This window comes from Antechinus flavipes, chromosome 2 (assembly GCF_016432865.1).
Source record: "Antechinus flavipes isolate AdamAnt ecotype Samford, QLD, Australia chromosome 2, AdamAnt_v2, whole genome shotgun sequence".
In the NCBI taxonomy this organism is placed as follows: domain Eukaryota; kingdom Metazoa; phylum Chordata; class Mammalia; order Dasyuromorphia; family Dasyuridae; genus Antechinus; species Antechinus flavipes.
The window spans coordinates 318,144,352-318,164,995 of NC_067399.1; the positions used below are offsets into that span (position 1 = coordinate 318,144,352).

The 20,644-nt window shown below is 33.8% G+C and overlaps 1 protein-coding gene across 1 annotated transcript in view; it reads left to right on the forward strand.

Moving 5' to 3' along the window:
* Positions 1-20,644, forward strand: part of NEK9 (NIMA related kinase 9) — a 37,925-nt gene that overhangs the window by 5,312 nt on the left and 11,969 nt on the right. The window contains exons 3-15 of the mRNA XM_051977581.1: positions 2,410-2,465; positions 3,024-3,094; positions 4,267-4,372; positions 6,289-6,420; positions 9,290-9,400; positions 9,957-10,021; positions 10,408-10,458; positions 10,901-11,093; positions 14,406-14,550; positions 15,430-15,630; positions 15,976-16,022; positions 18,914-19,069; positions 19,987-20,095. Coding sequence (XP_051833541.1) covers positions 2,410-2,465; positions 3,024-3,094; positions 4,267-4,372; positions 6,289-6,420; positions 9,290-9,400; positions 9,957-10,021; positions 10,408-10,458; positions 10,901-11,093; positions 14,406-14,550; positions 15,430-15,630; positions 15,976-16,022; positions 18,914-19,069; positions 19,987-20,095 — 1,443 coding nt within the window. The remainder of the gene's footprint in view (positions 1-2,409; positions 2,466-3,023; positions 3,095-4,266; positions 4,373-6,288; positions 6,421-9,289; positions 9,401-9,956; positions 10,022-10,407; positions 10,459-10,900; positions 11,094-14,405; positions 14,551-15,429; positions 15,631-15,975; positions 16,023-18,913; positions 19,070-19,986; positions 20,096-20,644) is intronic.

Genomic DNA, 20,644 nt, shown 5'->3' on the forward strand with positions numbered 1-20,644 from the left:
TTCCAGCTATTTCCTGAATTTGACACTGTTTCTTGCCTCCATCCTCATAAATCATTTCCCACACCCAAAATACCTTCTTCACCTCTACCTTTCAGAATTATTGGCTTCTTTTACTACTCAACTCATGTGTTCCTTCTTTTGTTAGAGTCCTCTCTGACCTACCCAGTTACTAGTGCTATCTCTCATATTTCCTTGTGCTATATTTATTTATATAGTACTTAATTCTTTATGTATCATTTTTCCTGGAGAAGGATGGAAATTTTTTGATGGCTGGGACTGTTTTCTTTGTGTTTTTGTTATTCCCGGTGACTTGCATATAGTAAGTAGTTACTCAATACTTTTTAATTGGAGTGTAAAAACGAGAGTACAATTGCTGGGTCTAAGAGTTTGTACAAGTTAGTACAATTTTCTTGCATAATTCCAAATTATTTTTCAAAATGTTGAACCAATTCACCAATTTCACTAGCAGTAGAATTATGGTGCCTGATTTCCCATTGTCCCTTCAATACTGAATTTTTCCATCTTTTACCCTTTTTTTTTATGGCTGTGAGGTAATAGTTCAGAATTGTGTCAATTTGAATTTTTCTGATTCCTGATTTTAAGCACTTTTGTATGTGATTGTAGATGTATTATTTTTCTGCTTTTGTAAACTATTTATATTCTTAAAACATTTTCTGTATTTAGGCTGAGTTTTTAATCTCATAGATTTATGCCAATTTTGTATAAGTTTTGAACATAAGACTTTTATTAAAGATGTTTTATGCAAAGATTTTTATTCCCCAGTCCATAGCTTCTAGTTGCATTTATTTTTATTTATACAAAAACTTTTTATTTATATGTAAACAAGTAGTCTGTTTTGTTTTTTATAATAGCTGTGGCTGTTCATAAATTCATCCCCTTAGCCCTAGGGATGAGAACACTAACCTTCTATTTTCCTTTAACTTTATTTTAATGTATATATTTACTTCATTTATTCATTTTCACTTTTAAGTTGTTTCATTTGTCACCATGAGTAAATAATTCTTTATATAGTGATCAGCTTGTGAAGAAACCCTCAGTTTGGAACCCCTTGTTTTGCTGGGGAGATTCAGGAGTTAAATTATTTTCTCTTAGTCTGTAAGTTCTAGGACCCTCACTTAACCCAACCTTTGTATCTCCCTCGTCCCAAATAGAGTGCTCTTTACAAAGTAAGTCCTTAATTAATTACAAAGTAAGTCCTATAATTAATTGTTTCTTTTCCCATATCAAAGAAAGTCTCAAAATATCTTTTCAGACAGTTTCACTCTTGTATATTTCAATTATTCTTGATCCCAATCAAAATATTTGGAAATATTGTGATTTCTGAATTAGTAGAAATTGCAAAAAGTTAATTTTTCCATCTATGGTTAGGATAAATGAAAGCAAATGATAGAGTTAATAAAACTTTTACTTTCTAAATTTCAGGGAATTAAAGATGCAAAGTTTAGCTAAACTTGAAATATAATTTATAAATGGAAATAGAAAAAAAGTAAAGCAACCTCTATAGGGAAATGTGCAGGAGAGAAGTGATGAAAATTTCTTATTCAATAGGAAAAGGTAACTTAGTTATCTGTTAATGATTAGGGAGAACTTAAGGGTGGGCCCTATGTACAGAAATATTTTTCATTTAGTAAGGGGGAAAAATTGGTCTGGTTAACAGACCTAAATACACCAAAACATCTCATCAACAGAAAGACTTGGTAAAGCAACATCAGAGGAAGCAAAATAGGTGATACTAATCATTTCAAGGCTTAATCTAGTGGATCTCTTTAAGATTTTTTCCCCCTCTAAATCTTAGGATCAATGTGACCTAAGTTTTATTTATTATATTCATTATTTACAGATCTTTTGTTCTCTTCAGTCTTTTCTAAAAACACCACCTTTGCTTTTGGGCATTGATGGTGTGGGGGTAAAGAACCTTTTTTAGGCAACTGTATTCTGTGTTACCTTAATACTTTATGCAAGGTGTGTTGGGCTTTCACCCATTATTTTCCTCCTAAAATGTTATATTATATATATATGTGTGGCAATTTTTTCCAGTATGACAATAGACTTGATTCCCTTTATTTTGAAATAAACTATGCTTGATTGACCCATCCTATTCTAGGAATATTCCCCAGTTTCTCATAAGCGCTATTTATGGATTCTATCTATATGTTTTCAGGCCCAAAGATCTTCGTAGTAAGGGAAATTGTACCTGAGAGAAAAGTTTCTCAGTGTATTTAATAAATGGAAAGCCAAGAAATGTTTTTTTCCTACGAAGAAGCCTCGAGAACTCTGCCTTTCTTATGTGGGTGGATAAATCATCAAAAGATAAAGGAGCCAACCATCACTCCATCAATTAAAGAGAGCTTTTCTCTAAATGTTCTTTTTTCCATTGTTTAATTTTAGGAGGAAACCTATATGATAAAATCCTGCGTCAGAAGGACAAATTATTTGAGGAAGAGGTATTTCAGATTAATATGGAAGGGGCTAGAATTGTTCTTTAATAACTCTAACTTTTGGGGTTCTTTGCTTATGTTTGCTCATCTCTCACATGCTGCCTGTCACTCTGCCCAAAGCCTTTCTAGGTTTGGGACATTCAAGAGACTAAAAGAGTAGTTTCTCATGAAGATGAAGGTTGTCCATAGTTAATTTCTAAGTTTTTCTTCTCACAAAATGAGGCTTTATAAGCTCTGCCAGGCTGCATTTCTGCTTACTGATCTTTTTCTTATCTATAGATCTCCTTAGAAACTTGCTTGGGTTTCTTGCCCGCATGTATTCATTCCAAAAGTTCACAAAAGTCTGTGTCAAAAGTGGTGTACTTTGTAATTGCATTAAAGCTGTTTTATGATGGTGATCTGCTTTTGCTTTCTATGCCTGCTCTTCTGTCATGTACTGCTCAACCAGCAAGAAGGACATTTATTTTGACTTGAAATCCAGCTTTTGCTGCAGCTTCTTTTGTGTTCTCTTTTCAATGAATTTATTTGCTTCAATACAAAATGTCATTTCTTCTGTCTTTATAGATGGTGGTCTGGTACCTATTTCAGATTGTATCAGCAGTGAGCTGCATTCACAGAGCTGGGATACTTCATAGGTAATAAATGAAAAGAAGTTCAATGAACTAACCATGATTAGGGAAGGGTAAAACAGTCAATGCTTCCATATGCATTTTTTGTTTTCTTGATAGAATAGTAACATCTTTTTCAAAAGAATAAAATTTAGAGATGAAAGAATGACTAATGGTGGATGTAATTCTTAGTTCCTGAGATTAAACTAAGTTTGTGCTATAGACACATCTTCCTAATAAGCTAAATACTAATTAAGATTATTAGTGTTCATTTGCTAGTGAAAACTGTAAACTTTAGAGTTCAATAAATTCATGAGCATGCCCCACTTTTCCTAATATAAAGGAAATTAATTAAAATGCAAAGCAAGTTATTTTTCTGAGCTGCTCAGAAAAGTTGAAAGTACTACTCTTTTGTGCTTACATTATTTTTGCTTAATTTAAATAATTTCCTGTTATGACAATTTATATTGTAATTATTTCCAAATCAAGGAATAAGACCATATTGAGATCATATCCAGCCTACAGACTTTTATTGAGTAAATCATTAATCACTGTAATTATAATAGTCTTCTTTTTGATAGTTGTTGAGTGGTGGTTGTTGCATGTTAATTTATTTTTCAGAGGTTAGCTTTATTACTATGAATTGTACATATCCTTCAGCAAGGGAAACCAAAGAATGAATCTGATAGAGCTTATTACTTTAAGCTGATCATGTAGAAAACCAAAAAAAAATGTAACCTATAAAGATAGTAATAGTAACATAGTTGGCGCCATATTGCTTGATATGGTGGAGACTCTAAAACTAATCAAAGGTAATATAGTAAAATAACTTTAATTTCTTTTCTTCTAAAGCAACTGTTTGCCAGAGAGTTGTGCTTGATAAAGGCAGTTCATCCTTCAGGGATGAACATAGCTTTTATCATCTTTCTCTTCCACCCTTCTAGGGGTTCATTGTGTGGAAGACATATGGAAATTCTTTGGAGAATTTGAAGATTTGTATTATTTGTTCCTCTTTTGAACTATAGTTTATTAAGTTGATAGTCATTGCATTGAGACTTTGATTAGGATCTGAGTAATAATATAATAGTGCTTGTGCTGCATTAATAGTGTTACTAGAATGAACTAGAATCGAGCCCTAAAGAAAGAAGATAAAAAAAAGAAATTAATACAGGGATTCAATATGTATTGCTCTTTTTCAGAGATATAAAAACTTTAAATATTTTCCTAACTAAGGCAAACCTAATAAAACTTGGAGATTATGGACTGGCAAAGAAACTTAATTCTGAGTACTCCATGGCTGAAACTGTAAGTATATGTTGCCATTGTGTTAAGTTAGTGGCTTTTCCCTTTTCTTTCTACTGTAGGATACAGCAATTTTGCATCCTTTATCTGTATCATCTAGTTCATAATGATCCTAGACTTAAAATTAGAAAGAACTTTAAAGGTCATTGGGGCAGCCCCTTGCTTTACAGATGTGTAAATTAAACCCTACAAAGGTTAAATGACTTGCAAATTCATAAAATTAGTGTCAGAAGTGGGCTTTGAACCCAGTCCCTTTTCCTCTGGAGCCAGTGCAGTGCTCTTTCAACAGCATTATATGTATCTGACTTAGTCCTCAAACTAGTATTTAATAATAATTCTTCTGAGGCAAGTTTTCAGGAGTCTTTTTTTCTTATACTTAAAATACCTATTTTTATGTTTCTGCTTCCATGAGTCTTTGTTTATACATAACCCTATTTTTACATTCTCCCTGAGCACTATCTAGTTATCATTGTTTAGTCATTTCAGTTGTATCCAACTTTTTGTGACCCCATTTAATAAGGTTTTCTTGGCAAAGAGACTGGAGGGATTTGTCATTTTCTTCTCTGGCTCATTTTACAGATGAGGAAACCAAGGCATACAGGGTCATCCAGCTACTAAGTGTCTTAGGTTGGTTTTGAGCTCAGGTCTTCTTGATTCTAGACCTGGTGCTCTATCCATTGTGCAGCTTAGTTGCATGATCATTTTACAGTACTTCCTTTTAAAAATTTGTTTAAAAATTAAGATACTATTTTTATACAGTTTCTAGGCATCCTCAGAAATGTATTCTGGGGATAAACTAGGTTTACAAATCACTATTTTAGGGACTCAGATTGTTTTGGATGATGACAGCTGTCAGGAGGAGAGTCAAGACCATTATTGAGGCTTGAATTTTTAGTTGCTTTTGTTTTGTCAATTAAAATTCAAGAAAACAAACCACAGAAACAGAAAACTTATCATAATTTTTCTCTTCTAAAAACTTTTATCTGCCTTGCTGTCTTATTTCTTCATCTCTACCCTTAAAATTCTACCTATTTTTTAAGACCTAACTCACAAGTTGCCCTTCCCCTGAAACCTTCCCTGATTTTTCTAGTCCCACACCGGAAGTTCTCTTTCCTTTGCTTGTGCCTAGAACCTTATATATTATTTCTTGTGTGCACTTATCACATTCCATTTTGTTATAGTTATTTGTGGTTCATGTCACCTCTATGGGGTTGTATACTCTTTGTATCTTTTCTAGTACCAGTGATGTGCTCATACTAGGTACTTGTTTGTTGAATTAGCCTGAATAACTGAACAAAAGTAGTGACTCTCATACTTAGTAAAAACAAATATAGTCCTTTCTTTTAGGATAAGAAAGACTATATACCGATGAACCCAAAAGATGTTTCTAAAACCATTCTGGTTGGATATGCTTGTCAAAATGGGAGCAAATGTAGGAAGCTCCATTATTGGAGTAGATATAAAATTGGGACATGATAAAAATTTCCTTGAAAGCAGTGCATTTTAGAAGAAAAAGCCAGTAACTGCACAAATCATTTTATTCACCTCACTTTTAGCATTTTCCTCCTTGATGAACTTTTGCTTAGTATATTTGTTTCTGTGAAGCTTGAAAAGTAGCTTAAATATTTAAGTGCTTCTGCATGATGGAAATGAAATCCTGGAGCACTTGGGCCTCTCAAATGATTTCAGTATATTTTTTTCTGTACAAGTGTTTCTTATATAACAGGCATTGAGTAAGTTTGAATTTGAAGAGACTGATAATATTTCCTCAGATGAGCCATATATAATATAACTGAATTCTATTTCTGATATTTTATTTGAGGCTTCTAAAATGATCTCTTGGAAAATCAAATTTAATGAGCTTTTAGCATAAAGGAGCCTTAGGAAACTGGACTAATTAGAAAATGTTTTTTGTTCAGCTTGTGGGAACCCCATATTACATGTCTCCAGAACTCTGCCAGGGGGTGAAGTACAACTTCAAATCTGATATCTGGGCAGTAGGCTGTGTTATTTTTGAGCTGCTCACCTTAAAGAGGACCTTTGATGCAACGGTAAGTTGTGTGTTTTCACTATGTAAAGGTGGTAAAAGTTGGTTAACAGGGAAAAATTTCATTTGTCTATGAGATTCTAATTTTGTTAAATTTGTTCATTTTAGTGTGTGTGGTATTGTGATGATAGCTCACTTTTGTGTGGTGCTTTATAGTTTACAAAGGATTTTCCTCATAACAACCCTGTGAGGTATGTAGTACAATACAAGTATTATCATCATTTTATAGATTATCACATCTACAAACAGGTATAAACTAAAAAAATTAATTGCAGGTGATGGTAAGATGTCCCAATTTGGGGAACTAGATTAGTTGTTTTCTTTTGTTTTTAAATCACATTCATTTCTAAATATATCCATTCTTCTTTCCTGGTTGGGGACAGTTAGGTGGCTCAGTGGATAGAACTCCAGGCCTAGAGTCAGGAAGACTCTGAGTTCAAATCTGCCCTCAGATACTTAAATTGTGTGATCCTTGACAGATCACTTAACCCTGATCATCTTAGTTTTGTCATCTGTAAAATAAGCTGGAGAAGGAAATGACAAACCCCACAAATCCTTCCAGTTATATTTTTCAAGAAATTCTCAAATAGTGTCATGAAGAATTAGATATGACTGAGGCGATTGAACTTTAACAACAGCCTTTCTACCCAATGAGCTTTCCCTGATGACAGAGATTTAAAAAGAAAAAACAGTTCAGTAAAATCAAGCAAAGTGTCAGTCCCTATTGACAGCAGGTGAGTTATTCCATGTCCAGACTCCCTCTTATTCTCTAAATCACAACCTCTCTAGTAAAGACAGAAAGCTGTATTTTCTTATCTTTTCTTTGACCAAGTTTGATCATTATAGCATTCAGTTTTTATTGTATTTTCCATTGAAATTGTTGTATTCATTATATATGTTATTTTCCTGGTTCTGCTTACTTCGTTACCTATCATTTCATTTAAATTCTCCCAGGCTTCTCTTCACATCCATTATTTCTTATAGAACAGTAATATATAGTATACATGTACCACATCTTCTTTAGCCATTCCCCAGCTAATAGGTACCTACTTTGTTTTTTACCACCAAAAAAAAAATGTTGTTAATAATTTTAGTATATGTGAGCTTTTTCAGCTTTTAATCTTCTTGGGATAGTACCTGATAATAGGATCTTTGGTTAAAAGGGTATAAATATTTTAATCAGTCTTCCTCCCTTTTCCCTTCTCTCTTCTCCTCTCTTTTTAAAAAAAGCATATTTCTGCATTGTTTAACAGATTAATTGGATCAAGCTCTACCAATAGTATGATATATATTTTTGTCTTCCTACTGACCTTCCACTATTGACTTTTTGCCAGTCTAGTGTGTGATGAAACCTTAGGTTGCTTAAGTTTGCATTTCTCTTATTATTAATGATGTGGAAGATAGTTTTTTTGTTGTTGTTTTTTTGCTGAGGCAGTTAGAGTTAAGTGACTTGCCCAGGGTTACACAACTAGAAAGTGTTAAGTGTCTAAGGTCAGATTTGAATTCAGGTCCTCCTGACTTAAGGACTGGTGCTCTATCCACTGTACCACCTAGCTGCCCAGAGGATAATTTTTAATGGGTTGCAGTTCTTTTTTTTTTTTTTTTTTTTTTTTTAATATGAAAATTGTTTGTTTTGAATCAGTTATGTTCTAAACTCAGAAGTACTGCAAATCACAAACACTGAGTTTTATAATATAAAATCTATATCATGCATGATCTCAAATGGTATTAATATAGTATGTGGTAGTATAGTCCATGAATTACTTGTCATTATTATTCTTTATTTTTCTCTGAATTGAATTTCCCATGGAAAGTAGTATGCCCATATAATTAATCTAAGGAACTTGGAATTTATAGACCTAGGTTTTAGATCTAGCCTGGTATTAGGCAAATGTTTCACTATCTATTTTAAATGAAAACTTTAAATTCAAATCATTTTCATAAGTGTTTATGGAAAGGAGGAAAAAAAAATTTGTACTAATATTCAAGATAATGTGTTGTCATTCTTGATAATGACCTAAAATGCAGTTCCTAGTGTTTATTTTTCCTTTCTCATGGACAAAACTAGTTTATCATACCAATGGTCGTCTTATTTTGTGAATTAACATTTTATTTTGAGTCATTTCCTCTTAAGTAATTCATTATCTTAGCATCTTTCTTGGATCTTGAGTCTGGATTATTTGTTTGGTTTTTTGTTTTTTGGTTTGGTTTTGGGGGTTTTTTGTGGCAATTGGGATTAAGTGACTTTCCCAGGGTTACATAGCTAATAAATGTTACATTTCTGAGGCTGAATTTGAACTCAGGTCCTCCTAACTCTAGGGCTCGTGCTTTATCCACTGTACCACCTAGCTACCTTGGAACTATGTTGAGTATTTACCTACCAGAATCACTGCATTACATGCCAAAATAAAGTGCAATAATTTCCAGGGCAAAAGAGCTACTGGAGGCAAAGAAACATGATTGTTCTGCATTTTCTTTTAGTAGGTTCTGATTATGTTATACTCTTGAGTTATGCTTTCTATCCCTCACATCCAGAATTTTTGGTTTGATTTTATTTCCTTGCCTTATCATGATTTTTATCTCTAAATGTGTTTGGTTAGTTCAATTATGTATTGTGATTTTGAGGCCCATAGTCAAGATTTTTTTTTTCTAATTATGGCCAATTAGCAATATTCAATATAATAATCAATATCTCTGATACTGACCAAGTTTATTAGAAATGCATTCTAATAGCTCATAAGGGATATTGGGTAAGAAAAGATACATTAGCACAAAACCATCACTACTTTAAAAAGATGACAGAACTAGAAAACTCAGTCTATATAGCATCGTTCTTTTATACAGAAGGTGACACATTCATCATTGACTCCTAGAATCCTCTTAATCTGTGTGTGAAGATTGTGCAAGGGATCCGTGCCATGGAAGTAGATTCCAGTCAATATTCTTTAGAGTTGATCCAGATGGTTCATTCATGTCTTGATCAGGTGAGCATGAATTGATTTCAGTCTGTCATTTTCTGTCTTATCCCCACAAACTGAGGCTAAGGGCAACCAAGAGAGTAAAACACGTGTGTGATAATGTATATATATTGTGATAATGCATAATGTACAAATATACATGTGTATTGTATATCTAGGTGTGTATTGTGTTTCCATGTGTGTATATGCACAAAAAACACTTCACTAAGCTATGTATATGCATACTTGTATGCAGAAAAAATTACAGTTTACGTACTATGTTCTTCCATACTTAAAAAACTTAGTGAATTACTTATAAAACATACATAAATCAAACTAATTCCTGATGCTGTCAATTTGTTTGCTGTGGGTATTATTAACAAAAGCAAATAAACAACATTCTACCATTCACATACTAATATAGCTGTGAAAAGTTGAGTCTAGCGTGTTGAATCTTTTCAAACTGATATGCCAGCATGTAACAAATGACATTTAACTATTATTGAGCCCTTCTTAAGTGCAAGTGAAATGCTGAACCTGGTTTTTCCTTGAAAATGAACCCTCTCATCAATTTTTCCTTCAGGACCCTGAGAAGAGGCCCACTGCAGATGAACTTCTGGATTTTCCACTTCTCAGTAAACGCAGGAGGTAAATAGGCAAACAGGTCATTCTTTTGCCTTTTGGTAGAGTATTGTCTGGTTAAAGAGAGACCTCCTCAGAGAAGCCTAACTGAATCATTCAGATTGTGCTCAGTTTAAGATTTGTGTGTGTGTGTGTGTGTGTGTGTGTGTGTGTGTGTGTGTACATATATATATATATCCTTTGATTTATACTCTTTATTATTTAATCACTGTGGGACTCCATTTCCTCATCTATGTCACAAAGGAGTTGGGGTAAATGACTGTTAAGATCTTTTTCATTTATAAAGCTATAATCTTTTAGTAAGGTAGGAATCCAATGTTTGTAAAGGATGTTGCCATAAAGTAAATGCAGTCATCTTATTGTTTGATGTATTTTTACCTTTTTTCTGGCAGGGAGATGGAAGAAAAAGTCACCTTGCTTAATGGGCCAACAAAAAGACCAAGGTAACTGTACCACATTTAGTAGAATGGACTAATGAAATGGACTTTACCCTATTTTGCCTTTACCACCTCTCTCTGATCTGAGCTTAGTCTGATGCCTTTTTTTTTTATTTGCATTTTGCCAGAAGTTCTTATTAGCTTAACCTTCTAACATTTATTTCTGGGAAGGAACGTAGTATAAGTGCCCAAAATTCTATATGAGAGTGGGCATTACTAAAATATGAATGCTTCAGATCAAGTTGAGGTACCTTGGTCAAACTGTTACAGAGCTGCAGTGCTAGAATTATCAAGTATAATCTAATCAGGGATTAAGATTGGGAGAGTATTAAGTATGGGGAGGAAGAAAACTGCCACATCCTTAAATATCCATAGTCAGTGGAAGCATTCCCATTTTGATTTAGTGTCTGTTAAGTGAGTTCTCATATTTTGTGGGATTTTTATACAGGTCAAGTACTGTGAATGAGACTCCCATTGCAGTGGTAACATCACGGACCAGTGAGGTTTATGTTTGGGGAGGTGGAAAATCTACCCCCCAGAAGCTAGATGTCATCAAGAGTGGATGTAGTGCCCGGCAGGTGTGTGCAGGAAATACCCACTTCGCTGTGGTGACGGTGGAGAAGGAGTTATACACCTGGGTGGTAAGTGAGAAACTCTTCTCTAGTCCAGCATGCTAAGCAAAGGTGTCTCTTAGACAAAAAGTGCCTTAGTATTTTGATGGAAGAATCCATGCTACAAGATCCTAGAAATAGAAATAAAAAATCCTGATAGTTTGATTAAAGAAGACAAAAAGGATACTAAATAATCATTTTAAAGGTATAATTATAAATAATACCTTTATTAGTAGAAAGAGAAAAAATGTAATAAAGTCTATACCTAAAAAACTTAGGGAGCAAAGTACAAAAGAAAACAAAAAAGAATAGTGTCCCAAGATTAGAATATATATCAATAAAATTGAAAGTAAGGAAACATTTTTAAAAATAAATAAACCCAAGAGTTGGTTTATGAAAAGACAAAAAACCTGCTAAACAATTAAGTCTAATTTTTTAAAAGTACAAATCCAAATCATGAGAATTAGAAATGAGAAGGAGCCCATGAAAGAAAAAAAAAGAAAATTATTCAATACTGAGGTGTTAATAAATTTGAGAATCTTTCAAAAAAGAATGGTTGTCTTTAAAAATATAAAATTCTAAACTAACAAAATAAGAAGTAGAGAGTCTGAGGAGCCTAATTTCAGAAGATGTTATAAGATGGATGTTAAAGAACTATCAGGCAGCAAGATTACAGTCCCCAACAGATTCACAAGTAAATTCCTGCCAAACAAGCCTCCATGAGTGAAGGAATGGATAAAGTGTTGAAGCCCTTATTCTGTGCAAAACACTCGGAATGTTAAATAGAAAAATGAGGTAGTCCCTTTTCTCTGAGGGCTCTCATTCCAATGGGGGAGACAAGCAGATGGAAAATTTCAGCTATAAGTCTGATGGAAAGATCCCCTAGTTCTCAGGCTGCTGCTGTTGTTGTTTGTCCTTGATTAGAGCAATAAAGCAAATGGAAATACCTCTTCTCTAATGTCTTTTCCATTGATAAAATTATTTGTTTCTGATGTTGAACCATTTGTTAGTGCCAAGCACTTTCAGGTTAACAAACAAATAATTCTAATAGACAATTTCAGAACGTAAAGAAAAATAATAGACTTCTGAATTTATTCTGTTTGAAGATATTCTCATTCCCTTAACTTAATGAAGACAAAACCTAGAAAGAAAATCACAGACCAATATCATTGCTGAATATCGACATAAAAATACTAAATAAAAACACAAAAAGGGGCTACAGCTCAACAAATTACCCCTCATGAACAACTAAGGTACAGAAATACAATTCAAGGTTTGTTTTCCTATTAAATTGCCAACACAATCTAACAGTAAGAGAAAAATTAAGACAATATGATCATGTCATTAGATAGATTTTTGATTAAACTTTATACTCAAACTAAAATAATGAAAAGTAGAGGTATAGAAAATTTTGTTCATCATAATGATTTTAAAGCATATATTTGAAACCATAAGCTAACAGTGGAGAAGAGTAGTATTCCTATTAAAAGTAGCATTAAACAGGGAGTGTATTCCATATACTATTTGGTATAATTTTAGAAATTTTAGCAATAGAGCATATAAAGGAAATAAGCAATGTCAGAAAGCATGTCTAGAAAACCCAAGATCAGGAACTAGAAATGAGTGGAGAATCTACTTATTCTTCTGGGTCCCAGGTTCTAGAAGTAGGAATAATGAGTAGAAGTTATAAAGAGGCAATTTAGACTGTAGATGAGGAAACATTTTCTAATAATAAAAGCTCTTCAAAGTCAAATGTGTGATCTTGGGAGATTTCATGAATATCTTCTCACTTGAGATAGTCAAATGAAGGCTGGCTGACTATTTATTGGCTCAATTATTGGTGGGATTTGGCAACAGTAAAAGTTTCCTAAATGCAATGACCAAAAATTAATTCAAAATCAAATATGTAATAAATCAGAAGTATTTCTGGCAACTTGCCCATGGCATGGCCTGACTTCACTGCAGCCTTAGTTCTGAATATGTGCATTCTGCACTGCGCAGTACAGACACTTCCAGAAACATGTCATCTCAGATTTGAGATGGAATCACATAAAAATTTCTCAGACAAAATGAATGGAAAAAGTTTAAAAAACCTTGATCTAGATAGCCTCAACAGGTGTCTTCCGACTCAGATATTATGATTCCTAAAACAACAATGTTTTCTTCTATGATCTATAATGAAATTTTATAGCTTCTAATCTTGGAAATGTTAATATGGGGCTAAATACTTAATGATATCATCAACTCCCATGGATCTAATTATCATCCCAATGCTGATATGTAGATTATCATATCTATAGTTATCCCTTCTACATCAAGGCTTTCTTTATTACAAGTTTGATATATTGCAGGTCAGTATAAGAAATTAAGTGAAAATGTTGGGAGAGTCTTGTGAAAGCTATAGAAGTACAAAAAACATTTAGAAAAATATATGCAGAATATTATATAATATCAACATATTTTGTCTTTTAATATTATAAACACCCCATAACAGAACAAGAAAAATACTTGGACTTCTTCAATGTGAAGGGAGGGCCAAAAAATCACGCAAGGATTTTCCAGATTGTGAGGGTACCGTACCCTTCACCCCCATGATGTATGTGGAAGGGATAACAGTACCTATCCTTCCCTAGCCCCTCTGCTGATCAAATACAAAATGCTTCATAACTTAGTCTTCTTCCACCTTTCCATTCTTCTTATATCTCTTTTTCTTCCATATATGCTTTTATTCAGAGACACTGACTTTTCCTGACTGTTCCACACACAACATATTCTATCTCTCAATTCTTATATTTTCTCTGGTTGGCGCTCCTCCTGCCTGAAGTACTCTTCCTTCTTATCTCTCCCCTTTGGCTTCCTTCAATCCCTAGCTAAAGCTTTTATAGCAAACTTTCCTTAACCCCTCTTAATTCTAGTGTCTTCCTTCTGCTAAGTATTTCCTATTTATCCCCTATCTATCTTGCTTTGTATATATTTGTTTGCATATTGTCTTCCCCATTAAATTGTAAGTTCCTTGAAGGCAGAGATTGTCTTTTGTCTCTTTTTGTATCCTCAAAGCTTAGCACAGTATCTCGCACATAGTGGGTGCTTAATTAATGTTTATTGATTGTGATTGAGACATTAGCTTCTTCAAACTTGTTAACAGCAGGTATATTAGGGGGTCTTATTCTTATTTTAAAGTCTGTTGTGACCCTTTGGTAGGAGTTTTTACACTTTTAATCACTTTTAAGTTGTGTCTGTTTTTTCCCATTCTTTTACTTTTTTTAAAAATTCTCTTAGATAAGAACTAAATATGCCAAACTTAAGTCTTTCAAGATATATGTGTGTCTCTGTGTATTTTAGAACATGCAAGGGGGTACCAAACTTCATGGGCAGCTGGGCCATGGAGATAAAGCTTCATATCGACAGCCCAAGCATGTAGAAAAGTTGCAAGGCAAAGCAATCCATCAGGTGTCATGTGGAGATGACTTCACTGTATGTGTCACAGGTAAGACATGGCAGAAGTATTTTTTTCTTTGTCATCATCCAAAAGCATTTTTTATGTATCTTTATAGTTCCATGCTAAATTCTTCATGGGCTTTGTTAGCATATCCCCCAAGAATTTACTACCCTTCGGTTAGCAACTATGTGAATAGACATAGAAGATATATGTAGACATCCACAAAGCATTAAATGAGTATAGAAATGATATTGAACTGTGTGGTCTGAATAGGGATGTTTTCATTATATGGTAAAAAGGAAAATATAGACATTACAGGTATAGAACAGATAAAATCAGAGTATTTTATTCACTTTCTGCCATGTGATAAAAGAGGTGGAATTTCAGTCTAAAAAAGTCCTCTTTTACAGATTTTTCTAGGTAAAAACTTTCTGCTCAGGAGTATAATTACAGTTTGTTTTTTAAGATTACAGTAACTCCAAGTACAACAGAATCAAAAAAGCTGAGATACCTTTATAATTTTGTCACTCACTACTGTATGATTTTTGTTTTCTTTATATCCTCTAGTGATTTCCTATCTATAGTGTGAGGTCTTAGTGCAATTGTCTTATAAGAAGACTATTATTTCCTTAAAAATTTTAAAGTACTGATATTCCATGTAGCTTATTCTATTCATTACCTCTTGTCATCCTTTAAACTAAGATACTAGCCCTTAATCACATTAGGTTTTTTTTTCCCCTTCTTTGAATTGCACAGTTCTCATCTATCAAATGAGGAGATCAGACAAGATGATCTTTCTAAGCCTACTCCTCACATTCTTGGATTTCAGTAGTTGATCCAGCTCTTATCATTCTACCCCTGCCTAGCTTTCTGGTTAGGCAGAGGCATTTACAATTTATATCTTTTTTTTTTTTTTTCCTTTGTCAGATGAAGGTCAGCTCTATGCCTTTGGATCGGATTATTATGGTTGCATGGGTGTAGACAAGGTTGCCGGGCCTGAGGTACTAGAACCCATGCAGGTAGACTTCTTCCTAAACAATCCAGTGGAGCAGGTCTCCTGTGGAGATAATCATGTGGCAGTTCTAACACGAAATAAGGAAGTCTATTCATGGGGCTGTGGAGAATATGGTAGGTAGAGCTATGGCTCTAGCATGTTTGCAGGTGTATGTAACCTGACTCTAATATTGCTTTGTGGTCTCTTTCTGATTAGTTGTGTTAGAACTATGTGGGATGTTCTAATGTGGAATGCAGATCATCCATTGATGGTCTTTGAAAATTTTATTAAGTTCATGGAATCCCAGTCAACTCCCTAGTCTTTGTAAAACCTCAGAACCTAGCAAATGAATAATTCCATCTAGCCTCTTTGAGAAATCAGTTCATTCATTAGAGGAAATTTCTTTAGAAAACTTTTAAGGTGGGGGGGTGCTATGTTTTTTCTTCTCTTTATATCTTTTTTCTTATTCTTTGTTATAGGACGACTAGGTTTGGATTCAGAAGAAGATTATTACACACCACAGAAGGTAAAATTTATACTGGCTTTTTCTGAAAACCTATCTAAATTATAGCCTCCAATAATAGGACTTTTTCCCCTATCTATTATATTATACCCTTTAACTGACTGTTCCAGTGGTTCTGTCCTGGTTCTTTTTCTCCTCTCAGTATATTCTCTATGTTGATAACTTCATTAGTTCCCCTGGGCTTAACTGTAGATGATTCCAAGATCTATACATCAGGCCCATTTTCTCCTCTCACTTTTAGTCTTATTGGATGTTCATCTTACTGGATGTACCATAGACATTTCTATTGATATCTTTCCAAAGTCTGTGTGTAAGTCTCAGCATTATCCTCCATTCCTTATGCTCCTTTATCCTATATATTTAATAAATTGCCAAACTTTACTGTTTCTACATTTTATATCTCACATCTGGCACCTTTTCTTCACTACTTAGCTACTACCTTAATTCAGACTCTTAAAACGTCTCACTTAGATTATTATAACACCTTTTTGATTTATTTTTCTTTAAGTCTCTCACCACTCCAGTATCTTTTGTACACCGCTGGCAAAGTGATTTTCCTTAAGCACAAATTTGACAATGTGATTTCTCTTCTTAACCAATTTCAATGGCTTCCTATTAATTCTGGAATAAAATATAAAATCCTCTTTTTAGCTTGTAAATTCCTATACAACTTGGCCCTAATCTGTTTTTCCAGCCTCATTTCACATTCTGTACTCTGATCCATCCAAACTGGCTTTCTCTATCTTGCTCAATCACAACATTCCTGTCTCCCATCTCCACACTTGCCATCACTTGTGCTGCAAATGCATTTCCTCCTTAACGTGAACTCATGTAGCAACTCTCTTCTTTTATGATACATTTTAGATATCATAGTGTCTTCATGAAGCCTTTCCTGATTCTCCTACCTGCTTGCACTCTCCCATAATGCCTTGCATTTAACTACTTTTGCATGTGCCTAAAAAGATGGTTATAGTAAATGTATATTTGTATTGTGTGTGTACTTGTCTTCTCTGGTAGAAAAGCTATTTTAAGCTCATTGCTAGTAGGAATCATTTCATTCTTCCTAGTTCTATAATGCCTAACTCAACACTTGGAACATAATTGATGCTTAATAATACTTGATACTTGTTGATGGATTGATTCTTCTCCTATACTCCTACTCTATTAGGGGTACATTATCATTCTTTCAGCTAGGCATAAATCCCAGAGAAGGATGAGAAGGTGAAATGGGAAGTTGTCACTGTATTCCTTGACTTTAAAGAAGCCAGTCACAGGACGTTGCACTCTAAAGGAAGCAAATTATCCCCAATGTTTGTAAGACTGGTTACATCATTTTTCTTAGATCATTTCTTCCCCATTTTTACGCATTCAATAGAAGGATTATGATTTGGAGTTTTTGTAGATTTGAAAATTTGGGGTTTTCATATCCATCCACTTTGTATTGCCCCCATATTCCTTTTTTTTTTTTTAACCATTCCAGAGCTGCTAAAGAATACTACTCTATGTGGAGTGATTTGAATACAAAGAAATAGGAGTTGTTTCCCTTTTTATATATTTGTGTTATCTTGCTTATAAAATGACTAAATTTGGACACTATAAGGTAGTAACAACTTCTCTGTAAATCTATTATATTGTTTCTAAATTCTATTCGTCAAGGGGAGAAAGTATGGGATCTTCCCATAATATCCCAAATGTCTTTCATTATAAGATCAAGGACTGTTGTGACACCTACAAAAGAAATTTAACAATGGGCCTAGTAATTCAATTAAACTTTCAACCTCTTTGATTTATATTTTAGAATTTGAGCTCTTTGTTTAAAAATAGTAGCTTATAAACTACAAAACAGATCTGAGAAGAAATAGAGCCACCATTCTTTCTTTCCTTTTTTTTTATTTACAAGATATATGCATGAGTAATTTTAGCATTGACAATTGCCAAACTTTTTGTTCCAACTTTTTCCCTCCTTCCCCCCATCCCTTCCCCCAGCTGGCAGGTTGACCAACACATGTTAAATATGTTAAAGTATAAGTTAAATACAATATATGTATACATGTCCAAACAGTTATTTTGTTGTACAAAAAGAATCGGTCTTTGAAATAGTATATAATTAGCCTGTGAAAGAAATCAAAAATGCAGGTGGACAAAAATAAAGGGATTGGGAATTCTATGTAGTGGTTCATAGCTATCTCCCAGAGTTTTTTGGCTGGGTGTAGCTAGTTCAGTCATTACAGCTCTATTAGAACTGATTTGGTTCATCTCATTGTTGAAGAGGGCCACGTCTGTCAGAATCGATCATCATATAGTATTGTTGTTGAAGTATATAATTATCTCCTGGTCCTGCTCATTTCACTCAGCATCAGTTCGTGTAAGTCACTCCAGGCATTTCTGAAATCATCCTGTTGGTCATTTCTTACAGAACAGTAACATTCCATAACATTCATATACCACAATTTATTCAGCTGTTCTCCAATTGATGGGCATCCACTCAATTTCCAGCTTCTAGCCACTACAAACAGGGCTGCCACAAACATTTTGGCACATACAGGTCCCTTTCCCTTCTTTTAGCACCTCTTTGGGGTATAAGCCCAATAGAAACACTGCTGGATTAAAGGGTATGCACAGTTTGATAACTTTTTGAGCATAGTTCCAAATTGCTCTCCAGAATGGCTGGATGTGTTCACAATTCCACCAACAATGTATCAGTGTCCCTGTTTTCCCACATCCCTTTCACTATTCCGCATTATCTTTCCCTGTCATTCTAGCCAATCTGACAGGTACCATCATTCTTTCTAACATTTTTTCACCATTTAAAGTTTGAAGTAGTTTGATGTTTCACCACCACATAGTTAAACTAATTTATGTGTACTTGGGATTTTCCTAATTTGTTCATGTAGGTAGATGTGCCTAAAGCCTTGATTATAGTCTCAGTTCAGTGCAGCTGTGATGGAACGTTTCTTCTAACACAGTCAGGCAAAGTGCTGGCATGTGGACTCAACGAATTCAACAAACTGGGCCTAAACCAATGCATGTCTGGCATCATCAACCACGACGTGAGTGCTGCTCATCATCATCTTATCTACAGTGTCACAACTTCTCTAGGTTGGAATTTCTTTAGAATTTCTGTAATTGATAACTAGACAGAATTAAAAGAATGAATAAAACCTGCCTAATATCAAGTGACAAAATTAAAGTTCTTTCCTTTTTCTGAACCAGGGACAGATATATCAGAATTATAAAAAGTATTTCGATGTTGCATCACCAGAAAGTGCTACTCCTATTTTTTACTAGGTCCAATAACTAAAAAACTAACCTGGGAATTAAATTAGATCTCCAACTTGAGCTTATCCTTGAACATGGATCTTTTCAGGATTGGTTAATAACATTTTCTTAAAAATTGAGTTAATCTAGTCTCAAACACTTAACATTTCCTAGCTGTGTGAGACAACAACCCCAGTTGTCTCAGCAAAAAAAAAAAAAAAAAAAAAAGTTGAGTTAGTCTATAGAAGCTCTGTTGTTTGATTTTTGGGTTTTTTTTTTTTTTTTTCCCCGTTTAGAAAAGGAAATGAGGAGTTTCTAAAATATTAAAATATTAGCCTGAAGGGAGCTTAGGAGTTTTTATATAAGAATTATACACATTCTAGATATAAGCTGGTTGTTCTCTTCTACTTTGTATCTATCCCAAAGGGCCAACTAAGATCAAATGAAACAATACTTGTACATTTTATAAACCTTAAAGTCCTTTATCAATACAAGCTTTTCTTGTCATTCCATAGCCCATTTAAATTCTTGATCTGGGTCTAAGCCTATTTCTCTTTTTGCCTCCATCAGAGATAGTTAATTATTGTCTTTTTTGTAATAACCTCATCTACTTGAAGGCCATTGATAAAACCTACTCAGTCTTCTGGCATATGTAATCCTTCTTTCTCCTAGGTTTTTGCCTTATGTTTTATAAAATTCTTTTTTTCAGGCTTACCATGAAGTTCCCTACACAACTTCATTTACTCTGGCCAAGCAATTGTCATTTTACAAGATCCGAACCATCGCCCCAGGCAAGACTCACACTGCAGCTATTGATGGTGAGATGACTTTCTGATTTTTAACCATATGCAAGGATCTCTCACCTTCAGCAGAAGTACTTCTCAATAATTTAACCTATTTTTATCCATATCACTAGATTCAGTACACTGACATATGCGTTGAGTAGGTGTTTTTTGACAAATGATGACATATATATATATATATATATATATATATAGATAGATATATAGATATAAAACTCTTAATGAAGGAGCCATATTTTATTCTCAGACATCATCTCTTTCTTGGTTGTGGTAGTGGTTTAGCACCTCCTGTAATTGCTCTAAAATGTGTTCTTGATCCTTTTGGTTCTCTGGGGAGCCTTGTGTGCTTTCTCAGAATAATGTTTTTAAATCCATAAAATAAAATACACATAATTATAAAGGAGCTAATTATATTGAAATACAGGTATCACAATATTTTTAAAAAAACAAACAAATCCATGGATCCCAGGTTAAGAATCCTTACTCTAGAGAGTTCCAGTTCTTAAAAATATGTTAAGAATCATATTTTATCATCCCTTTCAAATTGTCTCAGTACTTGTATAA